The 21,819-nt window shown below is 41.3% G+C and overlaps 1 protein-coding gene across 2 annotated transcripts in view; it reads left to right on the top strand.

The window, feature by feature from the left end:
• kcnh8 (potassium voltage-gated channel, subfamily H (eag-related), member 8) overlaps nucleotides 1-21,819 on the top strand; it is a 108,503-nt gene that overhangs the window by 66,017 nt on the left and 20,667 nt on the right. For both annotated transcript variants that reach the window (XM_074687166.1, XM_074687165.1), the window contains 4 exons: nucleotides 2,287-2,491; nucleotides 4,681-4,890; nucleotides 12,997-13,196; nucleotides 16,410-16,659. In XM_074687166.1, coding sequence (XP_074543267.1) covers nucleotides 2,287-2,491; nucleotides 4,681-4,890; nucleotides 12,997-13,196; nucleotides 16,410-16,659 — 865 coding nt within the window. The remainder of the gene's footprint in view (nucleotides 1-2,286; nucleotides 2,492-4,680; nucleotides 4,891-12,996; nucleotides 13,197-16,409; nucleotides 16,660-21,819) is intronic.

The raw sequence follows: 21,819 nt of genomic DNA, 5'->3' as shown, positions 1-21,819 counted from the left end.
TGCACGCCTTGTTAAGAGTCACATCTTTGAGACAGTGTGCGTGCAACTCCAGGCCTAAAGGTGGCGCTGCAGTCCAATTAAAACAGATGCTCCTCATAGTCTTTTAAAGATGCTTTGGAGTCTAATGCACGCTGTCATAAATTAGTTTTAGCGAGGTGTGTGTTTGTTTCGGAATTATGGAACAAATTCTTTTTGTTCAAGACAACTTTTCACTGGATACAAGCGCCATGGTAAGGGACTTATCAGTTCAGTTACGAGTTGATTCGGTTTGAATTGTGAGCAAACGTAGTAACCGGCTGTTGGCTAACGTGACAACAAGTAAACACTGTCAGTTTGTAAGTAGTTAAGTAGTCTCAGACGTGTCCTTAATGTGTAATAACAGTAAATCCTGGTTATGTCCTGCCAGTCATCTACCAAGCAGAGCTAACATAACCTCACTCTTCATTTTATTGATAGACTCTCATGTTTGAACAGACCACTGCAGAATAACTGCTGCAAGTGGGTTGGAATGAACATTAGCACAAACACATTAGCTCAGGTTTTAGCCTGTAGCTTGGGCTCACTCTGCCATTTATCTTTCTTCTGCTCTTCTGTCCTTTTTCTGTCTGACAGTTAGACTCCTGTGTCCACCATCACTACAAAATTAATCACAGAAATCATTTTTAGCAGACAAAAACACAGATCTCTCTTCTCACGACTGCAGTTTGTCGGCAGGCAAGGTGTTGCCATAGAGACTTAGAAGTGCCGTAATCAACCAGATTGGGAAGCTAAGAAGTAGCAATTTAAAGTAACCTGTAACCAGCAATATTGGTGCTGATAATCTTATTTTGAAGTGTAGATTGTGATCAGGCATATATCCAGAAGGGAGACCTTTTCAAGACCACTTAAAAATTCCTTACAGCCCCTTTAAAAAAAAAAAAAAAAAGAAAAGAAAGAAAAATTAAGTTGTTTTCTCAGACCTATGAGGACAACTTTCTCTTCTTTTTTTTAAAAATAGGCACTGTGACTGACTCTTTATTGAGAGGACAACCGCACAGCATAAAGCCATCGGTTTTCAGATGCTGAAGTACTTGAAGTCAGGTTTAATACTGTGTAGCTCCCTGTGCACAGTAAAACTGAGGCTAAGAAGAAACAGATTCCTGTTTGGAGAACATAATGAACCAAGCTTTAAATTAATCAGACATAATCACTTCTCACTTTTATTAGACTGTGAACAGTTAATGTCCTGGAAAAGGAAGTTCTCTATAACTAACTACTACCAGTTACATTGGAATCCCCAGAAAGTTGATTTTCATTCGAAGAAGCATGTTAAGCTGTGAGATGATAGCTGATCACTTCCAGCCTCTTACATTGTTGAGGATAATATGAAGCATGTTCCAGAGCTATTTGTCACTTCAGTAAGTCTTCTGCAACCGTGTGCCAGCTTGTGTGTGAATTGAGCTCTTCCCATGAGAGTAAGTGTCCATCAAAGAGAGGCATTGGCAGCCTGTTCCTCATTTTCATCATTTTCCCCTCTCTTTTTGTCTCAGTGTCTGAGTTTGCCCTCAGCAACACTTGAAAAATCACATCTGAAGAAATGAAAAGGAGATTTTGTAGTCAGAGTAGCAAAGAATGAAATAAATGTAGCCTTCAGAAGCCAAAGATGTATTAAAAAGAAGATGTTACAGTGTAGCATTAAACAAAGAGTGAGGACAGTGATAAAAACTGGAGAGAAAGAACATTTTGTTTTTCATTGTATCCTGATGTTCTGCTCTGTATGGATTGTTTCACGCTGTGTGCTTGGTACAGTTGGTGCGTTTGTAAAGTGCTTGTTTTTACTCAGAACACTCCACTTCCTCCTGATTCACTGAAGGTGTTCAGGGCTTTTGTGCCTACTAAACCTTTGCAAACCAGGCTGAAGAGCAAAAAGCAAGAATGTGTGCCTGTGTTGCTTGCATACATTTTGATACCACTATGGGCTCATTTGAAGCAAAATAAGCCCTTTATATACAAATGAGCCTTCTTGCCAAAATAGCATCTGTTTGTGATATCTGGTGCTAACAGCAGGGTGCAGTTAAAGTGAATTTTTTGCTGTCTCTTCACAGTCGGTGGTAATTGCACTGGAGGATTTTTAAACATTGTCACACTGAAACTTTTCAATCATTTAGACGACCCCTGGTGACCTCTTCCAGGGGACAAATCCGGCCTTGAGACGAAGCAGATAGTTGGGACAAATAATGAAATGATCAGTCCTCTATCTGCATGCTTTAATTGACTCCGTCCTGTGTCCTTGTCCCTTCTCACCAGGTGTCTGTGGTCCACCTGTTGAAAACAGTGCGTCTGCTCCGTTTGCTGCGGCTGCTTCAAAAGATGGACCGCTACTCGCAGCACAGCACGGTGGTCCTGACCTTACTGATGTCCATGTTCGCCCTGCTGGCCCACTGGATGGCCTGCATCTGGTACATAATCGGCAAAATGGAGATGGAGGCCAACGCCTACAACTGGGACATTGGTGAGTGAAGCAATGATAGCAAGTCGTACCTTTAAACCTCAGAGCAGCTCCTGGCTTTGTTGTAAATGATGCTTTCAAACTCAGCGAGGAATAACAGTGAGACATTATTTGTTCCAGCGGTGTAGGGGTAGTGGTAAATCCAGATAGTAAATGTATAAGATTTCCATTTGAGGAAATCATTTTGTTTTAATATTTCAATGCCCTGAATAAAAAAGGGGGAGGACAAACACAGGTCTTTTGGGTTTCCATAAAAACGGACAAGAAAAAATGAAGATTAGAGCTCAGAGGAGCATTAAAAGCTGAAAGATGTTTCCCAACAAGCAAACATCAAAGCCTGAGTCCTAAAGACACTCATCAAAAGTGTAAGCCTACAGAAAGAAAGACTACAACACAGATCCTCTTCCTGAGGAGAGAGTTTTATAGCATGAGAAGCGTACCTGCAGCAACATCGCATTAACTTTGGGACATAAAGCTGGAGGAGTATCACATCAACCATAATGATGCTCAGGCTTTAAATTTGTAATAAAGATACACTTTTAGGGATTTTATCTGAGTACAGCAGCAGAGGAATTCAGCTGCTGCAGATTCAGGGTTGATCCTGATGGTACGTCATCGAAAAATCACACAATCTCTGTCATGGTTTGATTGCTTTGAGTTTTTTTTATTTTTTCCTATGAGTGTAGACTGATACAGCTCACTCCACCTGAGTTATTTTTTATCAATCAATTTTTTTCTTTTTTATTCTCCTTTTCATTTTCTTGTCTTGTGTGTAGTTTGATCTAATTCTGCTTTATCTTAAAAATCTTATTATGTGTTTGTTTTGGTCAGTGTTGTGCTGTATTTCAGTTTCATAGATTGTTGTTTTTACATCAAACTATTGTTTGTAAATGCAATATGATCCTGAAATCCAATTTTTGTCATCAGTTCATAGATTTGGGTTATGTTTGATCTTCCTGTCAGTTTTTAAAGCCTCTGATGCAGATGTTGATGTGAAACCAGGGTGTAATAGCATCTGTTAACAATCACTTAAAATAAGAATGGGTTCAGTGTTGGTGAAGCTCTGTTTGAATCCTCATGGATCCACTTAAAAAACACCCCCAAGATTTGAGCTTGGACCACGTGCTGTTGTGTTGAGAGCTGCTGGATAATAAAAATGTAATGGACTTTTAATAATGATGTTTGCTGAGTCTTTGAATATTTCAGTAAACACCTTAATTAAGTCCATGATTTCCTCATTGATTTATTGACTTCTAAGACAGCTGTAGAGTATTCACTGAATGAAGGATGTGAGTCATCAGTTGTGTGAGTGTATTTGCATGCAGGTGTTTGTGTGTGCGTTGTGAAACTGGCTGAGCGAGTGGCCCGTTTCGTCTCGTAATTCCCCCTCAGCCTCCAGGTCCCTGGTATAATGAGGCCCCCTGGGCTGATCTCTGGTCAGTATCGATGAGCTGCTCTGCCTGCAATTACCTTGCTCTGGTGTCTGTCTAACTGGTTCCGGGTCAGCATCGACTGGGTCATGAGAACAATGCAGATTCCTCTCCACCAATTACTGCGTTTCAGTGTCATAAAATAACAGGTCAGCGCACGAGGCAGGATTAATGTGTTGTATCCTAATTATGCTTTTCTGATGCTGAAGTCGGGCAGCTGTGAGGGGCTTCCATCCAATTACCATTCATCAGTGTCTGCAGGAGAGTCTCATGGGATCAGCGGCATGTCTGCACACTACACTGACCAGGGATCACTTCAGTTTCCCCAGCATCTTATCTGCTTAACTGTTAAATCCATTGTTTTGGGTGGAGCGTGGAGGAAAGCCCTGTTTACCACAATTTGAAAACAAAGGAGCAGTGCTGTCAGGTTTGTCAGCAGCTGCATGCTTGGCTGCATTGAGCTTTCATGAAACACTCTGCAGGTCATAAAAAAAATCCATCTGTCTTAAAAAATAATAATTACAATCAAAAAGTCTTCGTGCATTCTTTTGGGAGGGCAGAAATTTGTTTAAAGAGTCAAAGTTTTCTTTCTTCTACTCATTACTGGGAAGTTTCCCCAAAGTTTGACTCTTAATGACCATTCTCTGGTGACAGGCAAATGTTTAACTTTGGAAACAGCGGAGATATGGTAGCCGCTACCGCTGACCAAGCATTCATCTCAGAATCCACCATAACCCCGTTTTACTTCATTTTTATAAACAGGATGGCTCCATGAGCTGGGGAAGCGTCTGGAGTCGCCGTACTATGCCATGGGAGGCGTGAATGGGACCAGCAGTGGGCCCGCCATCCGCAGCGTCTACATCGCCTCTCTCTACTTCACCCTGAGCAGCCTGACCAGCGTAGGCTTCGGGAACGTGTCAGCAAACACAGACTCTGAGAAGATCTTCTCAATCTGCGTCATGCTAATCGGAGGTACGCCGAACACACACATCTGCCAGTATCGAGGTGATGGGTTTAGATCACAGCCCTGTGGTTTCAAAGAATTAACTGCAGTCAGACAGTGTGCTCAGAAATAAAGCCAAACCTACGGTGGCCCTGAGAGCTCACAGCGCTGCAACTTAAAGGTGTAGTTAGCGATCGTCTAATCTTCTAATCTAATGCACCTTTTGTCAAAGTCGCCGTATTTCTCCTCTCCATCCACAAGATATCATCACTGACAGCACGTTGAAAAAAAATCTGGTTTCAATACACAGCCTTGGCTCTGAATTTCAGCAGGTAAATACTGTAGCAGGGTCCAAGCCACCAAAACAGGGTATACCCCCACACACCCAGGGGGAGTAATATGTTGCATAGCGTGCGCAGTTTGCGGAAGAAAGCAGTGCGATACCAACAGTAGCAATGGCCAAAAAACAGCACAAAAGATAAAGGACAGAAGAGCATAAAATGAAAAAGAAGGTCCATGACCATAAAAAGGGAAAACCGGGGTCAACATTGGTGTGGCTTTCTGACAGTGGAGGGAACTCCACGATTTGACAGAGCTGAAAACGGACGCGGATGTCGCCGTCTTTCTGCTAGACAGGTAAGCGACATTGGCTCTGTGGTGCTTCACATAACAGTAACAGCCATCGGGGATTCTCGTCACGCTACTTCTACTTTCAAAGCAATGAATACGGCTTCCCGTATTTTAGCGAACTGACCCTTGAACATTCGCTGGTCCGCCATGTTGGTCAGCTACACAGTTTCTATGGTCATTTCCATGACGATGGATGTCCATTATCTTTCGGCCGTGGAGCCAGGGGTGGGATATGAAGGTAGAGGCGGGTCTAAATTCATTCAACAACCTCTTCACTCGTTTTCTCCCAGACCGCTGACTACACCCTAAGAAAACACATGCAAAAGAAAAAAAAAACACAAGCAAAATTAGAAAACATTTTCATCAATTCAGTTTAGACTGAAAATCACTGGCAACATCAAGCGTGTCAGCACATGTGCATCACTTTTAAGTGTCCTCTGGAAATACTTCTGTTGTGTTGTAGTGTATTTGCAGCACGTCTTTCTAATGTCTTGTGTTGTGGTCTTTTCGCACCTGTTATCAAATTGATGAAGATATTTTTCTTAATTTGCTTGTGTTTTGTCTTTTTGCATGTGCTTTCTTAAGTTGCAGTGCTGTGAACTCTCAGGGCCACAGTACAAACCCCCACCTTTACCCATTTGTTGCCAGAGTCCACGCAGTAGCTGTCACAGCTGTTGTATTGACACCCCACTGCTTCTTGTAACCTAAACAAACATTTAACTTACAATAAAACATCAGAGGTTAAAGTACATCACAACCTTTTGAGTGTGTTTGAAAAAGATACTGATGGTTAGGGAAAGTTTATTGACCTCAGCTATTCTACTGACCCAGTGCACAACATGTTACAGGAGCCACATTCATATTGTTAAAAACCATTTTCTGGCATCAGACAACTCAGGGGTGTGCAACCTTTTCTATCAAAGGAGCCATTTTGCCTCATCTCACCTGGATTAAAGTCATTTTAGAGCCACAGAATCTATTTTACCTTTATATAAAACACAATGAGGAGTAAAAAATTTAATACATAGGTAAAATATGTGGAAAAAATATCCAAAACAAGATGAATTTTGAATTTATGAAATTGTAAAATCTACCAGGAAAAAAAAATCAGTTTGTTGACATATGTTGATAATGTTTCTTTACTTATCTTTTTTTGTTGTTTGCTAATTTCTTCCCACATGTTAAGCAAGTGCATTAAGCTGGCATGAAGTCAGTTAAATGAATCCATCCACACAGAGTTAAAATCTTGATTTTCTTCCAGATTTGTCTCTTTGTTGGTTTACTTGTTTTACCAGGGGTCTAAAACATGAGGTTAGCCACAGGGTAATGATAAGTTAGTGGGCTGTTGATGGTGTAGGAGGTGAAGTAGGCTGTGTTGCAGGATGTGATGTGTATTTAGTTCAACAAAATGTTGAATCATGATTTCATTTAGTGTGAGTGTGAGAAAAATAAAAAATCTTGATTTCAACAATGTTTTTCAAAGCTTCAGCGAGCCGCTGTTGAGCAGCAGGTTGCAGACTCCTGGGATAACTAATTTAAACTGAACTTGTTTTTTGAGTTATAGTGTCAGGCTTTCATGCCCGTGAGGTAGAGAGGAAAGGACAGTGGACAGAGCAGGAAACAGGAGTGACATGTGGGAGAGGGACGACAGGTTGGACGTGATCCGGTGCCTGCTTGAGGTTTGCAGCATCTCATATGAAGCTCGGCCCTTGAGAAAAAATTTTAAACATATACAGCTTGATTTTGTTGGTAGAGTCATGCCTCATCTGGCGACATTAAGAAGGCAGGGTTAATGCATTCATGTTTTATACAGTCTGTTTATACCCAAAAAACAACAATACAACCAAAACCTATATGATAATATAACTCTGATATATTTTTTTCCACTAGAGATGAAGGATAATCAAACTGACCCTTACCATTTAAGATTTAGTGATTCTGGTTGTAAATAGCTCTGAATCTTTGGCTCACAGCTGTTGTACCATCCACTTTAGTACAACCTGTAACTTTGTCAAAGCTTTTATTAGTTTTTGACATTATAAACATTCAGAGAATGGTATGTAGTATGGTATTCTGTAGTCATATTTTCAACAACATAAGATGTTTGGGTTTAGATGTTTGAAAGGAGTATCCAGGAAATTTGATTTTTTTCTTCCTAGACCACCTCCTTATGAATCGTAATTGAAAGAAAAAGTTGAAACGGTGGCAGAAAAATCCCACACACATGCATGAATAATATTATAACCAAGTGGCAAGTATGATGTTTAATCAACAGCCCTTTGCCAGATGGCCTGGTCCAGTTCAAACCGGTTCTGTTCACTGGGTTTAGTGGTTTTTCAGGATGAAGAGAGGTCATCGTGACGGGGTTTTCCCTGTGGACTCTTCTCATGCTGGTTCGGCTAAATGTTAAATGTCTCTTGCTGCCTGGGGGCAGAAGCAGTCACAGATGCACATCACGCTACACACACACACACACACACACACACACACACACACACACACACACACACACACACACACACACACACACACACACACACACACATACAACCCCTTGTACATAAACAGAAAATAAAAAACAACGGACCAGCTCATTACAGCAGAGCAAAGGTCAAACGGGGTGAGTTTGGAGCGATGAGGTGAGAAATTGGATCGTTGCCTTTTCAAATCAAATTTCTATTCAGCCGATGAAAACATGCATGAGTGCATTTATAAAATGAATGAGTTAATACAACTCCAACATGAAAGCAGCATTTCTGGCACTAACTGGCACACCTCAGAAATGGGAGTCAGAGGAGCTACAGTCACACTCCACATGAGGTCTGTGTGTTTGCTGCTTTTATGTCTGGAGGTGAGCGTCACACCTGCAGGGCAGCTGACCGCTGGATGAGATGAGTAGAATTTATTCTGTGAGGGTAGGTTTCTGTCACATGAATCAAATCAGCTCCTCTCTGTACTGACACTGATCTGATCTTGTCTTGGGAGAAATATGAGGCATTACTGCGAATAATTTGTTTTACAGGTTTATTTTTCAGCCTGTTTTTATAGAGCACAGATTGTGATAACCTAGAAATGCTTTAGGAAGTAATATCAGAGGTAGTATTTTGTAGATTTAAGTTTAGTCTTTATCCATTACTCTTAGGAAAAGCTTTAAATTCAGCTCTTCACCCCAGCTCAGGTATTTTCAGGTAATGTGGGTACAGGTGTGATATACTGTCCGTCGTCTGGAGGATCTAGGCGAGGGTTTCGGTGTAAAGCTGCACAATAAATCAGGATTTCATCATCCTATGAGCAGTCTTAAAAAAAATCACATCATGAATGTCTGAGTTTATCACATTGTATGAAGTATTGTTAATCAGGGTCCTGGCTGGCTGGGTGGTTGAGTCACGCGCCCCATGTGCTGCGTCCCCTGGTGGGTGGCTCAGGTCTGATTCCAACCAGCAGTCTCTGTCCTGCCTGTCACCCCCACTCTCTCTGTTTCCTACACTACTCACAATCCCATCTTCTCTAAATGACTGACGCACAACCACCACTTCTAAATTTAACGTCTTTGTTTACTTATCAGCTGCCATTACTTTCTACTGTCCTCTACATAAAGGAGTTTTTACAGTGACTCCCAGTAGCACAGAAAATACACCACCGATGGTTCGCTAAGTGATGCTTGCATCCTTTCACTGGTGTTACGTGGTGTCTCTTTTCAACTGAGAATAATGTGGGATCAGTTTTAACCTAAAAATGTTTCTACAGTGTTGGAAAAATGAGAATAATATGAGTAAAGAGATGATGATGGTAATGTTGACCTGGACACAAACCAGACACAGCAAAAACTAAAATATAAGAAGTGTGGGTCCTTTTTTTTAGTAACATTTGTCTTATTAGACTTTATTTGAGCCACTTCACCTGAAAAAAAATTACTTATTCACTTTTTCCATTTATTTTTCTTATTTCAAGAAGATTAACAAGCACATTTCCCACTTTTCTTACCCAAATGACAAACATTATTTAGTATCTCTTTTTTAAGCAACTCTGTGTCATTTTGTCTTTTTGAATAGTAAGAATTTTTGTGGACTCGTCAGTTGAATGTGTCTCCTAAGACTTTAACACTTGCTTTGATTTCATTTGGTCATTTTTTGTCATTTTAATGAAGAAACAGAAACTTTCTGTGGTTTTTGGCCCAAGAGGGATCTGTTCCAGGCACCAGCATTGTGTCACACATGAGAAACAGCAGACAGTCATACAGTGTCGATCAAATTACTTTAAAAAGTATTTAGTTATAGTTACTTCTTACTTTCCCCAAAAAGTAATTGAATTAGTAACAGAATTACTCATTCATAAACGTAATTAGTTACCAGGGAGATTACTAATTGTGTTACTTAAAAAAATAATAATTTCACAAAAGTTTTTAGTCTTTGAGCAGGTTTTGCTCTAGGACAAAATGTTCACATGTATATTCTTGCTTTTACATCAGAGATGTTGAAGTGGTGTGAATTTACTTCCATCCTTAAAATGACGTTAATGTAGAGCCTTTAGGCCTACTCCCATCATGAAACCCCAGTTTTAACCCAACAGACAGCTCCAGACTTCCACATATTAAATTTGCAGCTCCTGTCCAGCATCAGCTAGACCTGCCAACTCTCCCCATTTAGGAGGGATTCCCACACTTTTTTACCCTGTCTCTTGCTCCACTCCCAACTTGTAATTTCTCCCAAGAACCCTCTTATTATTTTTTTTTTCATTTTGTGTGTTGTCAGTGAATGGTTGTCTGTCTCTGTGTCAGCCCTGTGATTGACTGGCGACCAGTCCCGGGTGTACCCCGCCTCTCGCCCAATGACAGCTGGGATAGGCTCCAGTCACCAGTGACCCTGAACAGTATAAGCGGTTAAGAAAATGCATGAATGAATACCCTCTTATTTTTTCTCCAATATTTTTTCACGTCAAAACAAGTTGGCTACTTGTGCCTTACATTCAAACCCCGTAAAGCATCCACCCCTCTCCCTCTAGTTGGTTTGATCCAAAGACGCTGCAGGAGATCCTCTCTGACTGCAGGTTACACAGACACACACAGGTAGCTGTGTGACATTTGTTGCTGAAAATTTTACTTCAGCATCAGCTATTTGGTAAAGACGTGTCAACATAAATCAATACTTGTGTGTTGGCCGTAGACTATAAAACATGGACGAAGCATCCGCAACACTACCCGTCTGTTCCTGAAACGGTGAAATGAAGCCAATCCACGGATGCACCCACTTCTGCTATGACGTCAGCTGTGAGTTTTTCTTTGAGCATCTATAGGGTGCCCAGCGGTCACGTGACCTGAGCTGTGCCTCTGATTGGAAAATCAAACAACCCTAATAACCTCTAAACTGCAGAGATGGAAAAACAAATTCACTCACCGTACAGTGTGTGCTAATAGAGAAATCAGTGTTCTAAACCCAAGCCGTATTTTGAACCAGGCTGTAAAAATGCTTTTTGATGCCGTAAAAGTCACTTTTTATGGCTGGGTGTGTACATGACTTCCGGTCTTTCTACAGCCAGGCTCAAGTAGATTTTCAATGAACATTGACTTTTAGCACTTCCACATAGTCTTCATTTTTACCAACCGGATGTTGCCCTTTGGTATTGGCCCACTTTACCCTACCTTTTATTTGCAGCTCCTCTCTTGAACCAGTTCTGTAATAACAGCGTTATGACGATTGAAGTAGTAATTAACCCCTTACTGCCTGAATTAATTAACAATTATAAAAATTAGGGCTGTCATTTTAACGCGTTAATTAGATTAATTAATTACATCGCAAATTAACATGTTATAAAAATTAACGCAGATTAATCTGGATCCCAAACCCCCAGGGCGTTCAAAGACGCACTTATTTTCAAATGTCTGGCATTTACAAACCGTTTGTCCTACATGAAAAAAGTGGTGTTCTCGTCAGATTTTCAAATCTCCGACGGTCCCTGAATCCATCACACATGACGTCAGCAACATGCTGTAAACGGGGGAAGCGAGTGATTTTTGTGAGACTGCCGTCCACATCTTGTTTATTCACAAGTCCTTTTTGAAAATCTGCAGAAAATCAACCGTTTGCTGTAGCTCAATTTCGTGAAAAACAGATAATTCTGCACTCTTTACTGCATTAAACAAGCCCTGAATGTTTGATATTTGTCCTATATTTAAATCTAAAGAATTCTTTGAAAATTTCCTTCCATCTTCCTGGTGTCATGTTTCAGCTTGGGGCTGCTCTGCACCAATAAGCAACAGTTTGTGTGTTCAGAGCATGTAAAACTGAAAATACTTCACTTTTATTTGATCCAAGACTTGAATTAAGTGTTTTGTACATAGTTCCACACAGTTTTTAGCCTTTAGCCCTGGTTCTCCTGACCTCATAGAAGTATAGAAGTTCATATTGCAGTGAAAATTGAGTCCACATCGAGTAAAAATGTGACAGAAGCAAAAACCTAAAAATCAAATCAGCTTATCTTAGGTGCAGGACTGTGTAGATTTTTTAAAGATAGAACCATAAAACTTTTTTCATGTGTTCCTTTTGCCTCAGGGTACCTAAAATTGTGTTGTATTTATTCTCACCTTATTTTAAAATGTTTTTATGTCTTTTAATGTAATTTTAATGTCCTGGAATTCAAATTCTTTATTTTGGGACCTTAAGCAGATATGAGATTAAAATGTGATTAATTAATTACAAATCCTGTAATTAATTAGATAATTTTTTTAATCACCTGACAGCACTAAAAAAAATAGATTGGTTCATGTGTTTTTGAAGTCTTACAGATGTTAATTTAAGTGGAGATCGTAAATTTGAGTATAGTACACACAATAGTTATAACTAAGTTATATCGTACATATAGACATGAGCAGTCCATCCCCTGACCAATATATATTGTGATATAGTGGGTCTGATATGATCTTTGGTTTGTGTAGAATATGAATCAGTAGGTATCAATGAGATACAAAGGTCATTTCAGCTGCATCAAGACCTGACAGAGTGTGTCGCAAATTTGTGACAATAGGCATCAAGGGGTTAATTAGATTATCCATTACTGCAAAAAGTAATGGCATTAGTAATGCCATTAGTTTTAACGTTGTTAACCCCAACACTGCGGCCATTGAAACCTTTTTTTCTCTACACTATTTTCCTGTTGTGTGTTCATCATGTAGTAATTTAATAATGTGGAAACTCAATGGAAGCTTTGTATGATGACGTGATGATATGATCAACCAGAACTCCTCTGCATTGTTTTTGACCTCTTTTGAGCAGGCAGGTGATAGGAGAGCAAATCCCAGTCATCTCAACAATGCCGCTTTTCACTCCTCACTCTGAAACTGTCGAGCGTACACAAAAATATTTCCCAGCTGGCACCGAGCTTCTGCCATGAAAATAGCACCCAAAAGGTTTTCTTTTTTAGCTCCCCTGTCTAGACATTTCCCTTTCACTCTCTTTCATTTATGCTTTCCTCCTCCCTTTCCTCCCCTCTCCCTCTTTCAAACCCTGCAGCCCTGATGCACGCTCTGGTCTTTGGAAACGTGACAGCCATTATCCAGAGGATGTACTCACGCTGGTCCCAGTATCACACCAGAACCAAAGACCTCAAGGACTTCATACGTGTCCATCACCTGCCACAGAGCCTCAAGCAGAGGATGCTGGAGTATTTTCAGACAACGTGGTCGGTCAACAATGGCATCGACTGTAACGAGGTACCATTTACATCCTTCTCCTTCTGCTAACTTGTGTGTGACCTCCAAGAGCTCAGCATATATGAGGATCAATAATCCATCTGTTAGATCTTACCCTTATCAATCTCCTCATACCGTCTGCATTACATTAGTGATGATTTGATCAATGTAACATGATCTTTAATCCCACAGGAGCATGACTTGACAGAGAGGGAGAAGAATTTCTTGAATATGTTGAAGAAAGGATGTCTGGTAGTGTTGTGCCTCAGAGGTTCAAAGTTGTTTCTGTGTCAGGAGAAAGAGCGTTTAAAGGTCAGAATGGTCAATACACAGGGAACTTGAAGTACAGAAGGTCACGGTCTCAGCTCAAGCTGGTCTACTCTATTCACTCAAACGTGTTATTTTAAATACATTCTTTCCAGCACTGATGATTTTCTTGTGCATTCACACAGTCGACATGCTAAATCATTCCTCCACATTAAAGAATAATCATGAGACTGCATGATGACAGCCCCCTTTAAGCAGACCTGACGTGACCCTATGACTTCACTAGACCTCTGTGGATGTGCTGTGGTATCTGGCATGAAGACTTCCTGTCCTCTTGATCCAGTTTGGATGCCTACGTTCCGTCACAGATGCTTTCTGTTGGGGACAGTGGTGGGCAGAAGGCTCACGTGGTCTGTGGCTGCACAGCCCTATATGTAACAAACCCCCATGCTCCTTGTGTTCTGCTACTATCCTCTTGAAAGCAACATTATTTACTTCATCATTTGAGCCCATGTGCATGAAAGAGTCTTTGCTGCTTTCCCAGGACTGCCTCACAAGATGCATGTCTGAAGATTCAATCACAGTTTGGCCCGTGTCGAAGTTGTTTACTTTCTTACGCTCGACCATTTTTTCTGCTTTGACCACATCAGGACAAAATAGCCATTTCCACCAAGCAGCCCATTTCGGTACGGCACATTTTGTGGCGTTTCCATGGACCAATCACGGGACAGGTCCCCAAATTGCCAAATCATACCATCCCACTTTTGGGGACCCTTCCGTTGGGGTGCCAGACACACCAACGCGACCCCAGTTGTGGAACTAAAACTAGGGATGCACCAATACCGATCCTGGCATCGGGTATCAGTGCCCCTCAAAGCTGGATCGGTATGGGTAGGAGGGTGCTGATCCATGGTGCCGATCCAGGCAAACAGCTCTAAGCCTTTTTTTCTTACTGATGCTCCTTGCTGTTTGATTTGAAATGTTACCTCTGATTCACTTTCTATGTTTTTTTGCTGCATCATCAATCTACAGGATTTAAAAGTTTACCTTTAAATAGAACTTGTGCACATTCTGAAGCATTTTTTTCTGGTAAACATTTAAAGTATTTCATAGTTTAAATAAACATTAACTTCAGTAATTCAGTATACTCATTTTTTGTCTTTTACTCAAAACATTTACAGTCTTACCCCACAGTAGAGTATGCAGGTTATAATTTAACACTGGTATTGGTTTAGTATCAGTATTGGTCAATACCCAAAGCCCAGGTATCAGTGTTGGAGCCAGAAAAGTTGGATTGGTGCATCCCTAGCTACTACACTGCAGTCCGTTAATGAGTCGAAAGAATCGTCACTTACAGTGCGACGGCGGGTGCTGTATTTCTCCTCAAGTCTCCTCTGAAACAAAGCTTGATTGGGCTTTTTAACAAAGAGCCACATGGTAATCACAAAGAAGAAAAATTGATGGATGTCTTCTGTCATTGCTCTTTGTTTACAGTGTTGCATTTTTCCCTTTTGTTGGATTTATTAGCAGGGTACACGGGGTGTGGCCCTGCTATGGCATCACGCTATTACAAAAGAAATGTCACTATCAGCATCCAGCTTACACGCCGCCTACTGAGAGGGGGCATGGTCTGTGTGGAAACACAAAGAGGACCAAGTTTTACCGATCCAACCTGTACCAAACCGTACTGATCCATACTGGACTGCTTGGTGGAAACGGGCTAATGTTCTTCTGCTGAGCAATTAAAGGGAAATAACCAACGACATTTTTTAACATTTGTAACATTTTTTATTCAGGACTTAAACAGGTTTGTATTTTTCTTTGAGGATGAAAGTGACCTTAAGACTGAATACATTTAAGAGAACCATAGTTATAATTTCACCAGAGTATTTTTTTAATCATATACACAATGTTAAAAATCAGGAGCATATTATGTTTTTAATCTTAAAATTTAGATCTGTGTTATCAAGGGACAAATTGTAGCTACAAATGTGACAGACTTAAAAACGGAGGCAGGTGGAGCCAGAGCAGGGTTTTCTGTTTGGCAGGAGGACAGCTCAGAGAAAACACAAACAGAAAAAGAGGCTGAACACCTTTTGTTGACAAGCCTGAGGAAACAGAGGCAACCAGTTAGCAGTGTAATAGCAACTCGTCCCTCCAGGCTGTGAATGCCTGTGAGACAGCTGTCAGGGCCCAGAGCAGCGCTGAGACGGAGTGATGATGATGATGAATCCCAGACAGATGAATTATAGATGGGCCTGTTGATTAAAGTCAGCCTGGCTCTGACGACTCATTGATCGACAGCATGAGACGCTGAGTTCCAGATATCTGCACCGACAGGGGCACGGAGAGATGGATGATATGCACTGTTGGTCCCTTTTTTTTAAATGTGCTTTTTTCAGGTTCTATTTAAGGGTTTGTATTCGTATAATGGTGTTTCTGTTGAATTGATTCAGATGCAGTGTGAGGTTGGAAATAGTGTGAATTGTTTGTATTTTCTAATGTAGATAATTTTTCCTGAGGGTCTTTTCTAGATTTAATCTCACATCTCATATTGCTAAAGAGTAATATTCTGCACTGTTTATTTACCTCTGCACCTGGGAAACCTGCACTTGGTGCGAACCCAACCAATGGTTATTTTTTCCTGACAAGGCATTAAAAGTTTTAGAGATGGCAGAAGTTTTCCTTATCTGAATGGAGGGTCTCAGGCCTGAGAGTGGTGTGTTTTTCTGCAGATTGTGAACCCTCCCAGGCAAACTATTGATTTTGGGCTATGTAAATAAACGTAACTGCATTTGACGCAGATGTTTCCTGTAGTACCCAGCTAAGGGATCAAATCAAAGGAAACCAAGGCTGTAAATGTAATCACTGAGTTACACATGGCTGTGTTTTTCACAGCTGGCATTCATCCCCTCACTGGTGCCTGCTTCCCTCTCCCTCTGCTCTCTCCTGCCATCATCTTCACAGCTGTTGAAGGATTTCCCGGATGAGCTGCGATCCGACATCACCATGCACCTTAACAAGGAGATCCTGGAGCTGTCACTGTTCGCCTCCGCCAGCCGTGGCTGCCTGCGCTCTCTGTCGCTGCACATCAAGACCACCTTCTCCGCTCCTGGAGAGTACCTCCTCCGACAGGGCGATGCACTCCAGGGCATCTTCTTCGTCTGCTCGGGGTCCATGGAGGTGCTGAAAGACGGCATGGTGCTGGCCATACTGGGTATGATAGTGGATTGGGCTAAGGGGGGAGGGTGAGGGTCATTATTATAGTGTTATAGAGTAACTCTGGGCAGCACACTTCACCCTGACGTTGTGTATGGCTTGGTGAGGCATAGCTGAGCCTTACAGTGTCCTAAAGGCTGCAGCTCAGTCTCAGAGTCTACTGCTCATGAACTCCCAGGAAGGGATCACAAATTATATGACAAGTCTCAACAATTGAGGCCTCTTTTTCAGTTATATTTTGGGAATAAGGGAAACAAAAGGACTTGTCTGTTGCCGTGCAGTGATGCAGCATGGGGGGCTTACAGCAGAGTGTTAACCTCATGAAGCCTCTGCAACATCTAGTTTATGTTAGACACCACTAAATCTCTGAGAGCACCCAGTGATATCCAGCTCTTTGTGTGTTACACAGCTCCAGTTTTAACTTATATTTTATAGCATATTTCACCAGCCCAACCCAGTCGAGTCAGATCGTTTCAGCTCACTAGTTTGGGCCAGTTTAGTGCCATTTAGCCCACTCTGTGTTGGGAATATGTCTCTATCATAAAGCTACACTGTATTGCTCCATGTATTTTTTTACATTTTCTTTGGCCGTGTCAAATGAATGTTTGATTAAGTGGAGCAGCAGTTTATTACTGTATCATCTGGCAGCCATTAACCCAGAGCACTATGCAGGTGTAAAAGTTCAAAACTGAAAAAGTGATTCAGCTGGAGACAAACAATGCTTGAATAAAATTAGAGATGCTGAAACAGAAATCTGCCTCTCATTAAAAAAGAAAACAGAGTCAAAAACATCTGCTCCAGCTTCAAATCTTTTTCTCATGTATTTACTGAATTCATATTTATGGAAGAAAAGTTTAAATGAAAGAATATTTATATATATATATATAGAAGAAAAAAATGTTCATGAGATGGAGATCAGCTCAGGTCAGGTCAGCAAACTGGCCCAGATGAAGAAACTGGTCTCACTCACTTCGACCACAGCGAGCTCACTGTGTAGATGGTGTTCACATGAGTCGTGTCTCCATAGAAACCCACTTTCAAGGGCCAAATATCCAAACATCCTATAAATAGCTTGCAAATACCAGAGTGCATAAGCAGCTCAGTGACGTTCTTGTTAAGTGCAAAGTCACAATCTCACCGAAAGACTTCATACAGGTTGATATAACTGTATCTGTTGGCAAATTACAGAAACTTAATGAAAAGCCTGACACTTTGAGAGTCAGCTGTGAGGAAAGAGGCCATTGCCCTGCTCATGAGGTAAACATGAAACGGCAATCATGAGTTTAAAGAAGGTGAACAGCTAGCCTGTCAGGAAGGATGATTTCTCCTACACACTCCGTTCTCATTTTCACTTATGAAATGCCCGGGAATGTGAAAACATTTTTTGTCATTTAACCCGGACCTCATGGCAGGAACTTTCCTGGGTGGACTTCCAAAGCACCTTTCAATTTGGGATCAAATCCAAATAGAGTCTTACAAAAATAATGTCACCCCTTCTTAGAGGTAGGGTCTTCAGGAATTTTTGTTACTTGTTCATAAACACAACATTGAAACTGGGCTCCTCCTCCTTGGCTCAGTGCCAGCTGCAGCGCACACCCACTGCATCTGACCAAAGCTACATGAACACACTCACTAGTCCAGGAACCACCTTTAGCATCCCGTCTCTATGTGGAAGAGACTCAAGAGCCGTGCACCTTACGTGGCATGTTAGCACAACCACTGTGTCGCTCTTTGTCCCGTGCAGCTCACCAAGTGCCTGAAAGTGATAAAAAGTTAAGCCAAGCTTTACCCTCATTTAGCAAAAAGCTTTATCTGTTTGGAGTTTTGTTTCACTTTGGTTGTGTCTTTCTTCCTTCATGCTAATTCCACTATCGTAGCTGCTTCGATTAGCTTCCACTTGCAATCATCAACATGCAAAGTCACTTGTGCACTGGGCGCACTGTGCATCAACCTACAGGCTGAGGAGGGGTTTAAGGCAGACACAGACACTGACACACATGTATAGAGGCCCACAGAAGATGATTGAGCTGGATTTTTTCTGTAAAAGTTGACATTTTATTTTTTAAGGAAAATCCTGTAGGCCCTACCTTTAATGCTTCTTGCTAAAGTGGCTAATATACCTATCAGTGGTTCGGTAAAGATGCAGACCTCTGGGCCTATTTGGTCCACAGTCCATGTCAAACGTATCAAGGACTTTAAGTCTTGAGTATGTTTTGTTAAAACAGGGATGTGCATGTTAAGTTTAACTGATCAAAGTTTTTTGCCCTCACTTGTAGACACCAGAATTACTAGTAGTTATTTTATACTAACTATTGTTGTAAACCCAACATGTTTTGTCTAAGCTGTAGAACAGTCATCCACCACTAGGAGGTGTGGCTTAGGTAAATGGTCATTGGCATATTGCTGTAATTCTGGACTACCTGGAGCTAAAGTGGCACATTGAACAGGTGGCCTCTTATAGTGTGGCGCAGATTGAAAATATTTAGATGTTAGAAACTGTGGAAAAAGTTGTATGCAGGCTGTGTCTTAGTGAAGTAACTCATGAGGAGGACTTGAGGCTGGTGGTGCCTGCTCTGCAAACAGATTTGTTTAAATTATCATTTATCTGAAGACTGTGGATAAATGACGCTTCTGTGTTAAGCTGTGTTGAACAAATTGTGATCTGTTTGTACCGACTGGGTTAGTGCTTGCTAACTTTAAGATTAGATCATTCAGATTGGATAAGTCTGTTCAAATGAAACGAGTTGCTATGCAGACCGGCTCAGGTGTGGGGGCTCTGTGGTGGGACTTGCATGGCTGAACACTGGATTGCTCGAGCGCTCACAGCCTACCAGAGACTCTTTTACATGTTAGTTTTATTAGCCTTATCTTCACAGCTCTGAAAGCTCAGGTGGGAACACAGACATCAATAGGCTGCAGGAACCTTCAGATCTCTGAAGGAGCAGCTCCTGGAATCTGAAACACTGTGTACTCTTAGTGGAAGCTCTACTCGCAGATTGCTTAACTCGTTCTCATGCTTCCTCAACACACCTGCACATTTGCACCTGCTTTTCAGAGAATTTCCCACTCAAAACTTATGCTTTAAAAAATGTGTGAAAGCGTGGGGGTGTTTTTGCAAAGCACCATGGATATTATGAATGCTCTTTATGCAGAATACATCTGAAATAAATGATACACCACGACACAACATGTTGCTGTGCAACACACTCACTTATAACAAGTGACCTCAGCGGCTTTTGCTTTGTGACACTCATGACACAGAGTGATAGGCCAATCAGGAACAAGTGTGTGTGTGCAGGGAAAGTGTGTGTCTGTGTGTGTAAGAGGGCATCAGTTAGAGAAAGTGAGTTAAAAATGTGAGTCTGAAACTCACCCATCACTTTGTCTCTGTTGGTGTGATACTTAAAATCATTATCTCAATCTCTCCTCTGTGTGTGTGTGTGTGTGTGTGTGTGTGTGTGTGTGTGTGTGTGTGTGTGTGTGTGTGTACCTGTTAGGCTTAGCACCTGTATTCAAGCACTCCTGATAACAAAAAGAAGTTTGTGTTTGTTTTGGCCTGTGTGTGTGTGTGAGAGTGTGTGTGTGTGTGTGTGTGTGTGTGTGTGTGTGTGTGTGTGTGTGTGTGTGTGTGTGTGTGTGTGTGTGTGTGTGTGTGTGTGTGTGTGTGTGTGTGTGTGTGTTTTGAGTAGGTGGCATTGTTTACTGCTGTAGCAGCATGTGTACATGTGTGGGTGGTAGCGTGCGTGTGTGTGTGTGTGTGTGCAGGCCTGACAGGCAGAGAATATTGTCTCAGTGTTGCCTGCTGACTGTGCAGAAGGTTAGGCTGACATTGAGTGTCTGACTGAAGGAGGAAAAAGTGCCTTCCTCTCTGTCTTCCTCTCTCCTCTCTCCTCCTCCTCTCCTTCATCACACTTCAAATACATGTCCACAGCTCAGTGCCTCCTTATATTATCAGTGGGTAAAACAGAGTTATGTCACGATATACGATCTCAAACATAAAATAGAGGTGGTGAGAGGAGAAGGAGAAACAGGAGTTGATGGAGGGGAGAAAAAGAGACAAATAAAAATCTGGGGCTGGACTGAAAGAAAGCAATGAGTGAAGAAACCAGGAGAATCAAAGAGCTACAAGGGAAGAGGAAAGAGAGATTGAGCTGGAAAGGAAAGGATAATAAAGGGAAAAGAGTGAAGAGTGTGAGCCATCAGTTAGAGAAGTAAGAGACCATAAAACAGACGTGGTGAAGGGAAGAACAAAAAGAAAAAGAGGGAAAGCAGGAAGACAAAGTACAGACTGAAGAATGAAGTACAATCAAGAAAAAGAAAGAAAGAAGGAGGGAGGGCAGAAAAATAAGATGATGAAAAAGGAAATAAAAGAATCTGACAGAAAGGGTGAGAATGCTGTGACAAGTATCTTGAACAGAAGACGAGCTTAGAGGAGGTCATACCACAGCAGCTGTTTCAGACATGCTCTGGAAAATTCTTGGCACTTTCATGAGCTTTCTCCTAGAAATTTAAGGGGCTGTGAGGACTGTCTGGAAAAGCCTGCAATTTTCTGGGTTAAAGACTCTGTTTCCCATGAGCACTTGCACCCACTGTTGTTAGGACATGACCCTTGTTTTGAAGCAAATGAACGGAGAGCAGATCTTCTTTTAATACCACTTTTCTTTGTTCAAGACAACTTTTTACATGATACAAAATGAAGAAGTCATCACCTCACCAAGCAGAGCTAACGTAACCTCACTCTTCATTTTATTCAGTTCAGCTCATGTTTTAGCTCGTGCTCTATCACTCTCCTGTTAAGCTTTTTTCTGGTCTTCTATATTTTTTTCTTTTTGCCAGTCCAGCTTCAATGTCCACTATCACTTTAAGATAAATATAAGAAATTGTTTTCACCAACACAGACATACAAACACAAACAAAGAACACAGATTTCTCTTGTCACTACTGAACTTTGTCTGCCAGCTGGTGTGGTGTTGTCATAGGGACTTCTATGTGCCGTAAATCAACCTGACCACAGATAGGTAGAATTACTCTTTCAAAATAACCTATTTTGTGTGCTGATGATCTCATTTTTGAATTGCCAATCATGATCAAGCGTAAATATAGAAGTGATGCGTTTTCAAGATCACATAGAAAGTCCTCACAGAGACTTTTAAAGAAC

Source organism: Halichoeres trimaculatus, unplaced genomic scaffold (genome assembly GCF_033239565.1).
Source record: "Halichoeres trimaculatus isolate MK-OKI-2021-1 unplaced genomic scaffold, fHalTri1.1 fHalTri1_scaffold_14, whole genome shotgun sequence".
In the NCBI taxonomy this organism is placed as follows: Eukaryota; Metazoa; Chordata; class Actinopteri; order Labriformes; family Labridae; genus Halichoeres; species Halichoeres trimaculatus.
The sequence above is the reverse complement of the archived record's forward strand: the minus strand, read 5'-3'. Positions and strand labels throughout refer to the sequence as shown.